Below are 14762 nucleotides of genomic sequence, written 5' to 3'. Positions count from 1 at the left end.
CGAACGATAGCGCTCACAGCCATTCTGGTTTTCATGTTCTGTACAGTATTCAATAAATTACATAAGACATTCCATGCTTTATTATACAAGGGGCTTTGTGTTAGGCGATTTTGCCCAATTGTAGGCTAAAGCAAGTGTTCTGAGCACATTTAAGGTGGGCTAGGCGAAGCTATGATGTCCACTGGGTTAAGTGTATTAAATGCATTTTTGACTTAAGATAGGTTCAGCTCACAGTGAGTTTATAGGGACATGACCCCATGTAAGTCAAGGAAGATCTGTGCCAGCAAAGGTGTCAGAAAGCGAAACTTTGGCCCATCAGTCTTGGTGAGAGATGACTTGGGAATTTACATTTTAAGAAAGAATTGGTGGTTTTTTATCTTCGGATACTCCAGTGCCACTTAGCAAAAGAGCTGACAGAGAAGACTTCTAAAGTCACAGCTACAGGCCTAATTTAAGGCCAATTTGACATTAATTACGAGGCATTTCTTGCTTATCTGTTGCTCATTATTGCAAATGAGGTTTTTGGCACGAAAAAGAGATTCTGTTTCAAATGTTATTGAATGAATAGGAATTTGAATTAAGTGCGCAAGCTGAACTGATGTTATTTAAAATGGGTTGTTCATGTTGACTCAGAATGGTATTATGAAAATTCAGAGGTTGATACCGAATGCGCTGACACTGACATCTTATTCTAAACGGAATTTCTTGAGTTTTCCAGTTGGTGAAAAACACAGCATATTTACAAATGTGGGTTCTTCCATGAAATAAAAAAAAAAAGTAGTGCCCTGTAAAATGTCATTTTGACTAAAACTTCAGAGTATGCTTCAAAATAGCAGCATAATTTCTTTGATTGTGTTTCCTGCTTTAAATAGAAAAGATGGCCGTACCCTACACACTTGTTTTAGCTGTTGGTCTATGGAATATATTTGTAAGGTTAGTTAAACCTTCTGTGTAAAATGTTTTGCTTTTAACAGGAACATACCTTCCTATTTTGAAATCGGGCATTTTCCAAATAGAGCTTTCACAATGACACAAATCTCCACTTTGACACTGATCTAAAAATATATATGCTTGGTGGGTACTTAATAAACTAGACCAGAGGCCTTAAAAAAAGCTACTAAACCAACACAGTAGTGGAAATGCTTTCTCTGGAGGGTTTGGATTCCGAAATTATTAGCATTTATGAAGAAAACTATTTGCCTACCTCCTTGAGGTAGTAATAGCTTACTCTAAGGAGGGTAAAAAATTGCTGATTAGGAATTTTGCTTTATTGTGTCTTCTGGTGAGTTGAAAACTTTGCATCAAGGTGGATAACATGCAGTTCTTAATCATAGATCCGCAGAGCAAACAGAGGAATACAAGGAATATCTCAGGATGTTCAAATATAGATTATCACTAATCACCTTCGAGGTCAGGATGTCGATGGGCGAGTTACATTCACGTTATTCTCCCTTCTCTGTGTCCTCTTCCCACTTTAGTTTCATTTCTTTCTTTTCCTTTTCTTTGCTTCAGTTTCAATTTCAGAATTCATACTTTTTGAGACCATTATGAAGACCTTGTCAAGTGTTCTCATAGCATGACTACTGGAGAGTTATGGTATGTTTTGTCTCATGTATGTTTGACTCTGTGAGGATTAAGATTAGTCCTTAGAATCTGTGATCGTGTTACATCTCTTTCAGGCTACTTATTTGTTTTTTTTTAATTAAAAAAATGTTTTAAGTAATCTCTACACCCAATGTGGGACTTGAACTCACAACGCATGCTCTATGGACTGAGTCAGCCAGTGCCCACAGTCTACTGATATTAAATTCTTTCTGCTTGCATCTTTTTAAAAAAAATTTAAAAGTTTTAATTATTTATTAGAGATACAGAGAAAACACAAGTGGGGCAGGGGCAGAGAGAGAGGGAGACACAGAATCGGAAGCAGGCTCCAGGCTCTGAGCTGTCAGCACAGAGCCCAACGCGAGGCTCGAACTCACAAACTGTAATCATGACCTGAGCTGAAGTCAGACGCTTAACCGACTGAGCCACTCAGGCGCCTGCCCTGCTTGCATCTTTGATCAAAAATATGATTGTTTTCATCAATAACTTCGCCAACATATCACTTTTCACTCCCAGATTACACTGCATTTTGTTCCGGTGACACGTTGCCCTTTAAAATTAGGTGTGGAATTGTTTCTTATTTCCCCCTTGACACTTAGTCTCTCTTGTTTTTCCTTCTAAGGAAGAATTTTAAACACTTACTGTGAAGTTTCAAGTTTCCCTTATTTCAGATTAAGTCTCTGTTAACTGCTATTTTCAACTTCGTATTTTAAGAGCATCTTGCTCATAGGAATTAGGTTGTTTTTGGAAGGATTGGTTCAATGTCCTTGGAGGGGAACGCTGGACCAAGAATGAAAAATCCTGTGTTTTTGGCCATACTTTTTCACTAACTAGATCAGTGATGTTGGCCAAATGACATAATCTTGTTTATACTTCATTATCTCATTGAAAATGAGGAGGTTGGGGCAGATAATTTTTAATTACTTCAGAGATTATCTGGTATCCTTCTAACATTCCACGACTCTACTTCTTCTTTTCTGGAATGTGAGAATAAAGGATGAACATATGCATATTGCAACTGTTACCTTGAACTTCTTTTGTAAGCAGATAAGGAAACATAGGCCGTTGGCTTGCCATCTTTAACCTTTGGTTGTTTCATACAGTAATAAATGCCCTTGAGTTTACTGAAGGCAGTACAGTTAAAAGAGAGCAGGAGGTAGTATTTATATCTCTGTAAATGTGAATAACTCAAGCTCTTAAATAACAATCCATTTTCCAGTCGCGGTTGACCAGTTAGACGATCACAAAAAGCTGAAAGGCCAAGAACGGGAAGCCAACCCACCCACACACCAAGCAGAGATTCCCGAGTGTCAGCAGAAAGCACAAGAATCCTTTAGCAGGCCCTCTTTAAAAAGATGTCACCACGCGCACGGTGACATACACGGATGCCTGGGGCAAACACAGACGCTGTTGGCAGTGTCCTGTCAAAGTCCCCCTACCTTGCAGCCTTCGCACGTGATGACTCCGTAGTGGATCCCGGAGGACTTATCGCCACAAATTTTGCATGGTATCACTTCAATTTGTGCTGCAAGGGGAAAACAGACATTTTGAGCTTCTTCCTTTTGCTTGCCTGGCTCCCTCCCCACCTCCCCCTGGCACGACCTGAGTGTTGGAAGACCCTGGCGTGGGCTCACCCACCACTATTGGCCCGGCTTCCTGAATCTTCTTCTAAGTGAAAAGGTATCTGTCCATATACCAAGGTTTGCTTTGTTTTTCGAAAACTACAAAATATAACCAGGGACCGGAAGTCTTCTAAACTCTTACTTCACTGCTTTCTCCTTTTTATTTATTTATTTTTTTTAAATGTTTGTTTTATTTATTGTTGAGAGAGAGAGAAAGAGAAAGAGACAGAGTGAGAGGCTGAGGGGGAGTGGAAGAGATAGAGAGAGGGAGAAAGAGAATCCCAAGCAGGCTCTGCACTGTCCGTGCAGAGCCTGATGTGGGGCTCGAACTCACAAACCATGAGATCATGACCTGAGCCGAAACCAAGAGTCGCACGCTCAACCGACTCAGCCACCCAAGCACCCCTGCTTTCTCCTTTTTAAACCTGACCCGGTTATTGGGGCGCCTGGGTGGCTCAGTCAGTTAAGTGTCCGACTCTTGATTTAAGCTCAGGTCATGATCTCACGGTTCGTGAGTTTGAGCCCCGCATCGGACTCTGCACTGACAGCTCAGAGCCTGGAGCCTGCTTGGGATCCTGTCTCTCTCCTTCTCTCTCTCTCTCTGCCCCTACCCTACTTGCACATGCTCTTGCTCTCTCTCTCTCTCTCTCAAAATAGACAAGTAAACTTAAAAATTAAAAAAAAAAAAAGCACATTCAAAAAATAAACCTGACCTGGTTATTAATTAGACTAAAAAAATCCCTTGAACCAGTGGCTTCGGTTTTCTTATTTTGCACTTCAAACATCAAGTCACTGAGAGTTATCATGCTGCCTTATTTCAACAGTATTTTAAATAAGTAAACAAAGCAAAGCTGAAATGGAAGGGTGTGATTTTATAAATAACGTGGCTGGATGTTTACTTCGAGTACGTCAGTGGTGACAATATTTATTGAGCACACTCCATACGTCCGCTAAAATAATAAAAGTTGTTGACACAAGATATATTAGTGACACAGATTATTTCATTCATAAAAAAATTAATGCATGGAAAAACCAGGAGAAAATGATAGAAAATGTGGCTCCTATGACTTCAATACGAAGAAAATAATTTCGTGGAGATGAAGACATTAGGGTTGATTCCGAAGACTGTTGGGCTGAAGTGAAAGGAAAAGGCTGTTTCTGCAAGCAGAATGGAATGAAGGACGTCTGGAATGACTGTGGCTCGTGATCGTTGAGACAAACACCTCGGCTCCACTGGAGACGTGGGCCATATGGTTGGGTAGAGGGAGGGATAAGAGATTATGGAGCTCCTGGGAGTTAGGCAGAGGAATTTCTACCTGATACCACTGGCCACAAGGGCTCAAGGGAAGGAACAGGGTGACGACAGGATCAAAGTGGTGGTTTGGGTACCTTTGCTAACTGGAAACAGGCAGGAGACTAAAAGACTATTCCGAACCCGGTGTCGGGAGATGGAAGTGTGGAAGACGTCAGTGGCAGGATAAGGGGAGAGGGAGAAGCAAATAGAAGGACAGTTCTATGAAGATAAATGAAAGAAAGGACACAGAGGTAGAAACTGATGAAGACTCCAAAGATGACTTCTAGCTTCACCCTTAGGATGAGGTTCAACAGTTGGTTTGATACAAATGGAATTGTTGGTAAGGCAACCACTTTATGGAACATGGTGGGGGTGGGGGACAGGATTTCCAGTTTGCATGTGTGCATGTGCAAGCACCTGTATACAGAACCCTCTGGAAAGATGATTTTAAGGCATCAGCATTGAGGTTATGGATGAATCCACGAGATAAACTTTATTTAGAATGTAGTAATTCCTATGTCTCTGGTAGTATTCTAAGTGTTGTTAAAATTATACACACCAGGAAGATCTGCTATTCCCGTTCCCAATTTAAAATAATTATGCAAAATATGCCTCAAAATGCTTTGTACATCAATCTGCCATGTGGATGCTTTTCTACAGTTTCTCACCCTTGAATATACAAAACAGATAAATGCAAGACATAACCCTCATTGTCTTATTATTTTACATTTTAAAAAAGATAATACTTAGTTTGAGGAGAGCATCTTAAATTTTTTTTGAAATTCAGTATTTCACGGTATGTTCAAATCATCTTTATAAGCAAAAAATTCAGCATTATGGCCTATTTTTCATATGAGAAAACTCAGAATCCAAGTGGTTAATGATACCTTTGAGTTGAATTGGGAGATGGCAACCAGAAATTAGCCAATTTTCCTGATATTTTGTTCTGTGACCCTTTCCCTGCTTACACAGAGACACAACATGAATACAGTTTTAAATTTCTGTATTATTCTAATAGCACCAGCTAAAGAGACAATGATAAAAATATCAAGACACGAGACAAAGTCAACTAAAATACTTATTAGACTAAGTATTTCTATTGCTTCTGTTTTTTCAGCTTTCAGATTATATGAACTAGTATTTGTTTTCAAGATTTTGTGATATGGGGAAAACATGTGAGATCTGATGTAATTTCTATTCTGTTTTCCTGGATTCCTGTCCCGAACCTGATAATGATTGGGTCCATAGGTAAGATAAAAGTCTTATTTTGTTTCCTGGTTTATAAAGTTAGCTGACAAACTTCATAGATTTGTGAGGTTTAATGAGATATTTTATGTAGAACTGCCTTGCAAATAGTGAAGAGCTACAAAATGTCAGTTTTTAACAGCGTCAGAATCATTGCTAACTGGTATTTCTAATGCTATTGGACGAGAATTATGACAAGCCACATTATTATTCCTTTACTAAAAATCTTATTTAAAAAATACAAACGAATGACACTATACATAATTTGTATTTTTTTTTTTTTTACCGATAACCTTTCACACAGTGGATTCTTTACAATGATTACAAAATTGACTAAAAATACCAGGTATCCATTGTACAGTTGTTAAGCTTATATGATATTAAGTCAGAGGTGCTCTTTGCATAAATTACTCCCCAGGGAGTAACTTACACGTGGGGAGAATCTGCTTCAATAAGTTCTTAATTATAAAATGATCTAACTCTAAAGGAAATGAAAATAGAGGTAATTTGCCCCCTAGGGTGTGAGAAGATGTTTTTGAAAGCCACAAAGGTTATCTTATACAACTTGGAAAATACAAATGGGATCAGGAATGATTCGGTAGAGTATCTGCATATTTATACATATTTATTATCTTAGCTCAACATGTAATCCTGAAGAACCATAAACATTTTAACAGTATTTTTAAAGAGAAAGAAGTCACTTAAAAGGACATACGTGTGTTGATATGTGTGGGGAGGGATTATCAGTTCAGAAAACCCATGGCCACTTTACCTATTAGGACAGAATGGGTTATATGAGGTTTGTTACAGGTGAAGATACTTTTTTTTTTTTTTTTTGAGAGAGAGAGAGCGCAAGTGAGCAAAGGGCAGAGAGAGAGAGAGAGAATCCCACAAGGGGCAGAGAGAGAGAGAGAGAGAAATGGGGCTCACCCCAAACAGGGCTCGTGTTTTACCGGAGGTGGGGATCATCCTTACCTGAAGCAGGGTTTGAGCTCACCTGATATGGGGCTCGAACTCACAAACCGTGAGATCGTGGCCTGAGCCAACGACAGATGCTTAATGACTGAGCCACCCGGGCGCTCTAGGTGAAGATAAACGTAAATAATGGAAAGCACTAATCCTTTTCCTTTGCGCTCCTTTAAAATACACTGCTTCTGAGCTACAACATCATAGTTCATACTATGTATTTTATAATACTTCAAGGCGGAGTATTCCAGACAAAGATGAGGACAATGCATGACGTAATTGCTCCGATGTTTGCCCCTTCCAAATGTCTAGCCATGACTACAGCCACTGTCTCCCGGGCAGTGATCTTGCAGTGAATGCAGACACGGTGGCATGCTCTTTGTCATGGCTTCAGGCTGAACATCTAGGGAGGATTTGGTGGCTTGGACCCCACCAGCTGTGACAATGAAGGTGCTCTAAGGAAACTGTGGGGGAAGTTCAACTTTCCTCCTTTTGCATGACTCATGGATCAATTCAACGGTAGCGTTCTCTGAGCGACAAACGTAGGGGAGCCCCCATGCCCTGAGAGATGGCTCGAGGTGCGCTCTTTTCTCACTTTCTACATTGCTTATATCTTCCGCTCCCTTATATTATTTCTATTGGTAATCCTCTGTGGAGACTATACTTAACATTGCATTTACCAATGAAATCTCTTTGTATACAAAAGCATATGTAAGTTTTTGGGGGAAATGATATACTTAAAGAATATCATGAAATATTGAAACTAATTTGATGTTGTACCTTGTATTAGAACACTTAATGAAGTACAATTAATTTAACACCCTATGATTTATCAGGAAGGTCCTATTCAATAACTATAAACTAGTCACAGTTTGTGTCTTTGAAGATGGCGGGTCTCTCCTCTCCCCCCCAGCACCTCCTGAAGGCCCTTCCTTGCTTAGCACCCCTTACACCATTGCACAAAGCCACTGTGTGTTCAGTTCTTCCTGATTATCAAAATGTGCATGTCTTTTTGTTCTGCTCCCTCAGAACCCCCTGCTGGTGAATGCAGGTGTTAAGTGAGACGAACTAATCCAGGCTAATGCATTCACCAGAAAATGCATCACTTTGATGCACCAAAATACCTTAATTCTTTTTTTTAAGCTTATTTATTTTGAGAGAGAGAGAGAGGGAGAGAGAGAGAGAATGAACAGGGGAGGGGCAGAGAGAGACAGGGAGAGAGAGAATTCCAAGCAGGATCTGGTGCTGTCCACCCAGAGCCCAATGCAGGGCTCGAACCCACGAACTGTGAGATCATGACCTGAGACAAAATCAAGAGTTGGTCACAGGACCAACTAAGGGACGCAGGTGTTCCCAAGATACCTTAATTCTTAAAAGAATCCATCAGGAGTGGTAGTCACAGTGGACTGTGCAGGCACTTTCTGGTCGAAGTAAACATTTTTATTGCATGTGTTCCTGTGGCTCTCATTTCCCCATTTCATCTCCTATAACTCAACCTGGCCCTTTCTATAGTCTGGGCATTTTAAGTCCATTGAGGAAAGGTTCCAGGTCCAGATAATACTTAAAAAAATTTTTTTTTCTATAGAGACCAAAAGAGAAGTTGTATAGCTCCTTAAAGCAGTAATCCTGATTTTCTTTCTTTCAGTACAGCCAAGAGATTTGACATACTCCTTTTTATATATAAAAAAAGGCTTTAAACAATACTGATCTCCCATATTTGGGCTGAGGAGTAGTAATCAGAATCTTGAGATCAAGGTGGGTATATATTTTGGAATAGGTCCCCAAGTGATTCTGATATGGGAAGTCTCCCATTGAGGATTCAACGAATCAAGTCATGAGCTAGGAATTCTCTGCAGCAGGAAAATCACCTGCAAAGGAAATAAGACCCAGGGACAAGGTGGTAATATGAAAACACAAAGGATGGGGCTACTGGGTGGCTCAGTCAGTTAAGTGTCCGACTTCAGCACAAGGCATGATCTCGCGGTTTGTGAGTTCGAGCCCCACATTGGGCTCTGTGCTGACAGCTCAGAGCCTGAAGCCTGCTTCGGATTCCATGTCTCCGTCTCTCGCTGCCCCTCTCCCACTCACGCTCTGTCTCTCTCTCTCTCAAAAATAAATAAACATTAAAAAGAAAATACGAGGAAATGACCAATAATTCTCTCTCTGTGTCCTGACCTTTGGTTTGGGCTATACTTGTAGCATCTTGTTTTCTGCCTTTTTTTTTTTTTTTTTCCTTAAGGGAAATAAGAAGCATCTATTCAGTGCACAATAACTTCCATTCCTGGATACTGGGTTTGCTCCTCAGTTCCTGTTTCCCAGAATTTTACAGTTCTGCTAAAAGTGGGCAGTGCAGGAAAAACTCTTAGTGTCTGAAAGAAACACAATTTGCACATACAAAACTTCCAGTAAGGATGACTCTTTTGGTGAAAATTCCGTCTGCACCTGGTATCAGCAGCCCAAGTTGTATTGTCTACCATTTGTGGGAAGCCCACATTAAAACCCCTGATTGTAGCTTCTCCCTCACTTCACTAGCAGATGGATAACTTTCTGCCTTTATGAGGCATACGATCTTCTGCTGTCACCTAAGAGCAAACCTATAGGATGAAGCAAGTATTTCTAAGATCTGGCTCCACTCTAAGTTTTCACTGATCAGAAAAGAGCCCCAAGATTGAGGCGGAATGGAAGTGTGGGAAAAGGAGACCCTTAGGAAAAGAAGTAAGTGTCTTTGAGCTTCGATGTCATGCTAGGTGGTGAATCTAAGAGATTCCTGACATTGGATCAGGTACGTGTTCACGTACGTCTCTCCCGGGCGCACAGCATCTCAGCCCAGCTTCCTGCTTAAATGCCACATAGAGTGCTTGCAATTCAGTGCACTCTAATTCTTACTAGAATCCTCCAATTCCTCTATTAGCATTTGGGATCTCCCTTTCATCTTAACCTCTCCTCTCTCTCCTCTGTAATATTCTGGGTGGTGGTCTGTGTGAGTCTTCACTTCCCGTCAGTTGATAGACAGCTTTTGAGCGACCTATAGATAACATTTATTTTTCTATTATTATATCCCTGTACTACATGTCATTGGAAACTAGGGTAAGAAAAAAATTACTCTCAGATGAGAATGGCAAAAAATGATCTTTTTCAAAGGCATGATTTATAGGATTATTATGAAGGAAGTTGACTTATCTTACATAGGAGCCTTCAGCCCCGAAGAATTGTTCACCTATGCTAACTCTTCAGAAGACTGAAATAACAGAGATTGAGACCAACATAGGACAGTAGCAGCCATTAGTATTATCATTAATAGCAATTACTGATAATAAGGGAAATATCCCCCTTGAAAGTCGTAGTGGTTTTAAACTCGTAAATTATGAATTAGTTCCCATTAAACACATCTTGTCCTATCAAAGTTTTAATTATAACAAGATAATGTGTGTGTAGAACCTGACATCATTCAGGATGAAAGCAGTAATGTCTTCTGTATGGCATTGGCATGATCTGGGGGCATGTTAGAAATGCAAAGAATCAAGATTTACCTAAGACCGATTTGAATCAGAATTTGCTTTTTAACAAGCTTCCTAGGACAGACAGCATTGAAGTTTGAGAAGAACTGTTCTGTGATGTCCAGGTAATTATGGTTGTAGCTATTCTGACAACTAATGGCATTTTTAATTTCTCCGGCATTAAGGAAAATTAGAAACTATACAGGATTCCGGAAAAGCAGTTCCTGCTATTGTCTGTTAGGTATTTCTCTTTTGTTCAAAAGGCAGGAGGACACTTGAAGGGTTAGTTACAAAAAGCCCTGGTCATTAACTGACAAGGCAGAAGAAAGAAAAGCCAGAAACATCTTGCATTGCTGTCATTAACACCCAGTGTACCCGGTTTCCTTTACAGATTTCACGATTGTGAATGGCGTCTACATCGTCTTCATGCTGTAACACTGTGTGGTAGTACGTCCTCCCTCTTCTGTGGACTTGCTCTTGGGGTCTGGCCCATTAGCCGGCTCTCTGGATACCCTGGCAGAAAAAAGTCTCCCCTGAGAAGACTTTCAAAGGTAGTTTTTCTACTTAAAACTTTCAATTGCACAATTTTTTTTTTTTTTTTACTTCTTTTGGTGGCGGTAAGGAGGTGAAACGATATTTGAAACAGAAATGAACTAATTTCAGCTCTCCGTGGTAATTCTGGAAATGATACATTTGGAAAGCTGCCCCATCTCGTGGACGCAGATTAGGGAACACGGAGCTCAGGGGTCATGATGGCCACTCATCATATTCCTCCCATCTATCATCACGCTGTCCTGAGCCATAGTACTCAAAGCGTGGTCCCTGACCAGCAGCACAGCATCACCTGGGCGCTTGCTAGAAATTCAGGCACTTGCTTATACCTTAGGCCAGTATAATCAGAATCTGCATTATAACATTATCTCTGTGATTCGTATGCACAGCGAAGTCTGAGAAGTTCTGGGAGAAAGAAAGGGAAGATAATCTACAATTTAAGTCTCAGGGTTGTCTGTCCCCAAACCACAACGCCATGTGAGGAGAACTTCGTATTGAAAAAAGAAGACATGTATTCTTGCTAGTTAATGTTTTCAGTCACAGAAAGGAGAAAACCGCCATTATTTTGCTTCGTGTAAAACCCTGTCTCTCGGTAGTTCCTTCGTGTGTTTCTGAGCCCCTTTCTCTAGTCTCCCTTACAGCTGAAATCTTCAACAGGAAGCTCATGTTTGTGAAACACCACCTTCACTGAAGGAGAACAAGAATGGCGAACTCTACACAGGTGACTCAGAGTGGCTCAGGCAGGCTTCATTCCCTTGATAAAAACTCAAAAAGAGCAAAAACCCCAGTTTCGGGAAGATGAAAAAAAGACAGCTTTTCTATGTTAAAAATCAAATTGCATGAAGAGTATGAACAGACAAATCACAGACAGACAGAAAATATTGTAGCACATGTATCTGATGGAGGGCTTTTATTCAAAATATTCAAAGAGTTCTCCAAATTCAAAAAAATGGGCCAAAGACCAGAACCATACACCTCAGCAAAGAAGGTATATGGATGGCAAATAAGCGTATGATGAGATGCTCAACATCCTACGTCTTTAGGGAATTAGAAAATAAAACAACAATGTGATGCAACTACATGCTTATCAGAATGACGAAATCTAAAAAACTGACACCACCAAATGCCGGCAAGGATGCAGAGCAAAAGGAGCGCTTATTTGTTGCTGGTGGGAAGGCAAAATGGGACAGCCACTTTGGAAGGCAGTTTCGCAGTTTGTTATAAAACTACATCGTCTTACCCTAAGACCCAGCAACTGAATTGAAAACTGTCCACACAAAAACCTGCATTAATGTTGATGGCAACTTTATTCATACTTGCCCCACAAACAAGATACCCTTTTTAAACATTTTTTTAAATGTTTATTTATTTAGAGAGAGAGAGAGAGAGAGAGAGAGTGCAAGCAGGGGAGGGGCAGAGAGAGGGGGAGAGAGAGAGAATCCCCAGCAGGCACCAACGCTGTCAGCATAGAGCCCGACGTAGGGCTCGATCCCACGAGCCATCAGATCATGGCCCAAACCGAAATCAAGAGTCGGACACTTAAACGCCTGAGCCACCCAGGCGCCCCCCAAACAAGATGTCCTTTCACATGTGACTGGATAAACCAACTGGGGGCGTGCAGACAAGGAGTATTATTCAGTGATTTAAAAAAAAAAGGTGACCTATCAAACCATGAAAAATCATGGCAGAACCACATAGGCATACTGGTAAGTGAAGAAGGCAGTCTGGACAGGTTATGCACTATATAATTCCAAGTCTATGACATTTTGGAGAAGACAAAATAGAGACAGTAAAACAAAAGTCATTTGGGGGATGGATGCCTCACCAAGTAGGTGAGGCAGAGAGAATTGTTGGGGGTGTGAAATTGTTCCATATGATATGAAGATGGACACATGTCTGTCTATTTGCTGAGATCCATAGAAAGACACAACACAAAGAGTGAACCTTAAAGTACGGACTATAGTTAATAATGTATCAGGATTGGCTCCTCATTTGTAACAAATATATCACACTCATGCAAGGTATTAATAATAGAGGATAATTGTATGTGTGTGTGGGGGGGTGAGTAGATATATGGAACTGTACTCAATTATTCTGTAAATCTAGAAATACATTCAACATTCTATTACTTATTTAAAATAATTCCACAAAAGCACTTCTTTTTTCGAGGTAGTGAGGATCATGTGAGACGGCCCAACCAACACAAGTAAGGGATACTTTAAAACAATTGTTCCAGCAAATATTTATTTGTTTCAGGCCACAAACACATGCACATTCAAACTTCCATCTTCAAAATGAATACAGTGATCGGACAGCCCCACACAAGTCTAAATAATTTGAATACAGGGCAGACTCAGAGACTGCTAGATGCACATGGGGAAGAGATGTTGATTTTAACTGGGGGGAGCCTGGAAGGTTTGTGGATGAGGTGGTTTTTGAGCCACCTCTTAGACGGCGAGCAGGACTTCAAGTGGTAACTATGGAGGAAAACGGCACCCCTAAAATTGGTGACTAAAGATTGAAAGAGGAAAATTCAATGATGAGAATAAAATTCCAGATGAGGGATGTAAACTTATTTGGGGGGGCCTCGTTATTGGGGTTAAATGACAGCAAACAGTGGCAGAATGCTTTCAGAATTATCATACGACTATGCTTTCCATACATAGTCACAGACAACAGGCTGAACTACAGGAAATTGTCACTTTTTTATGCAAGGAAACACTCAGCATTGGCAATTTTATATGGCTCAATGGAGTATTACTGTTCACTGTGCTCTAAGAGGTGGTTTATATACCACTTTCTTAATGTTTTATTTATTTTTGAAACAGAGAGACAGAGCATGAGCGGGGTGGGAGGGGGCAGAGAGAGGGAGACACAGAATGTGAAACAGGGTCCAGGCTCTGAGCTGTCAGCACAGAGCCTGACGTGGGGCTCGAACCCACGAACCGCGAGATCATGACCTGAGGTGAAGTCGGACGCTTAACTGACTGAGCCACTACTTTCTTTTCAAGAATACTTGGAAAGGCCAGTTAGCTGGGACATAGGTGATAAATATGAAAATAAAGACATTAAATTATATATCTGAAAATTCAAAGGTTGGAACAGGAACACTAAGCACACACACACACACACACACACCCCAAGAAAATCCCAAGTGACTCAAGTTCAGGATGGAAAGCACACAATACTACTTCTCATTTTCTTCATTGGTAGAAGCAGTAGAGACCATTCCTGAAGTTCTCAGCACCTGTTCAGAGAGTTCAAAACCAAGAAAAATCTGTCTCTCTCTGCTTGGTGGAAAAGAAAGACTAAATCTCTTGAAATATGTTTAAAAAAAAAAAGAGACAAGGCAGGACCACAGGGAGAAGAACTAAGTTATACTCTAAAATGCAGTGATCAGAATCCAATATCAATGCCTTTGCTCTGGAAAAGGGAAACCTTGTAAAATAAAAATGAAATGCCATCCTCTCATGAGATATTTGGGTGGATTACTGTCCCATATGAAGATAATGTCCACATATTATCAGAATGTTAGCACCATACTAACATTTTTTCCTCTAATGTAATAGTGTTATTTAACTGGCTCATAATGTCCTATAATTTGCTTGGATGACCAAAAACTAAACAGTGGCATTATTTGTCACCCTTTCATATTTATAAGCATATCTGTTTTTTTCATATTCTCTCAGCCACTGATGCAGAAAATGATTATATAAGCAAACTTTAGAACGTAGATGAGATATTTACATCTGTTTTACGTGTCAGAGAGACAGAGGAGAGAGAGACAGAATGAAACGGAAAAGGAACAGTTACTTCAAAGACTTTCTTTGCCATCAGAGGGTTGGTTTAGGGAAAAATTTGTATGAAGAGACACTCCAACAGGACATTAGGGAGTTTTCACTTATGGGAGGACACTTTGGACGTATAATGGCATCGGTGACTGTACTATAAGAACTCAGATTTTAGGTGAGCGCTTTTGGAATT

The 14762-nt window shown here is 40.3% G+C and overlaps 1 protein-coding gene across 1 annotated transcript in view; it reads right to left on the bottom strand.

Annotated features, from left to right (window-relative positions):
* The window catches only part of RORB (RAR related orphan receptor B), a 56796-nt gene extending 52766 nt beyond the window's left edge, over nt 1-4030 (bottom strand). The window contains exons 1-2 of the mRNA XM_047096103.1: nt 4008-4030; nt 3042-3204 (exon numbers count right to left, since the gene is read on the bottom strand). Coding sequence (XP_046952059.1) covers nt 3042-3204; nt 4008-4030 — 186 coding nt within the window. The remainder of the gene's footprint in view (nt 1-3041; nt 3205-4007) is intronic.
* Between the last annotated feature and the right edge of the window lie 10732 nt (nt 4031-14762).

This window comes from Lynx rufus, unplaced genomic scaffold (assembly GCF_022079265.1).
Source record: "Lynx rufus isolate CCGP_SWC_20201006 ecotype Redwood Valley unplaced genomic scaffold, mLynRuf1.p SCAF_10, whole genome shotgun sequence".
NCBI lineage: Eukaryota > Metazoa > Chordata > Mammalia > Carnivora > Felidae > Lynx > Lynx rufus.
Note: the sequence above shows the minus strand (reverse complement) of the source record. Positions and strands in the feature narration are given on the sequence as shown.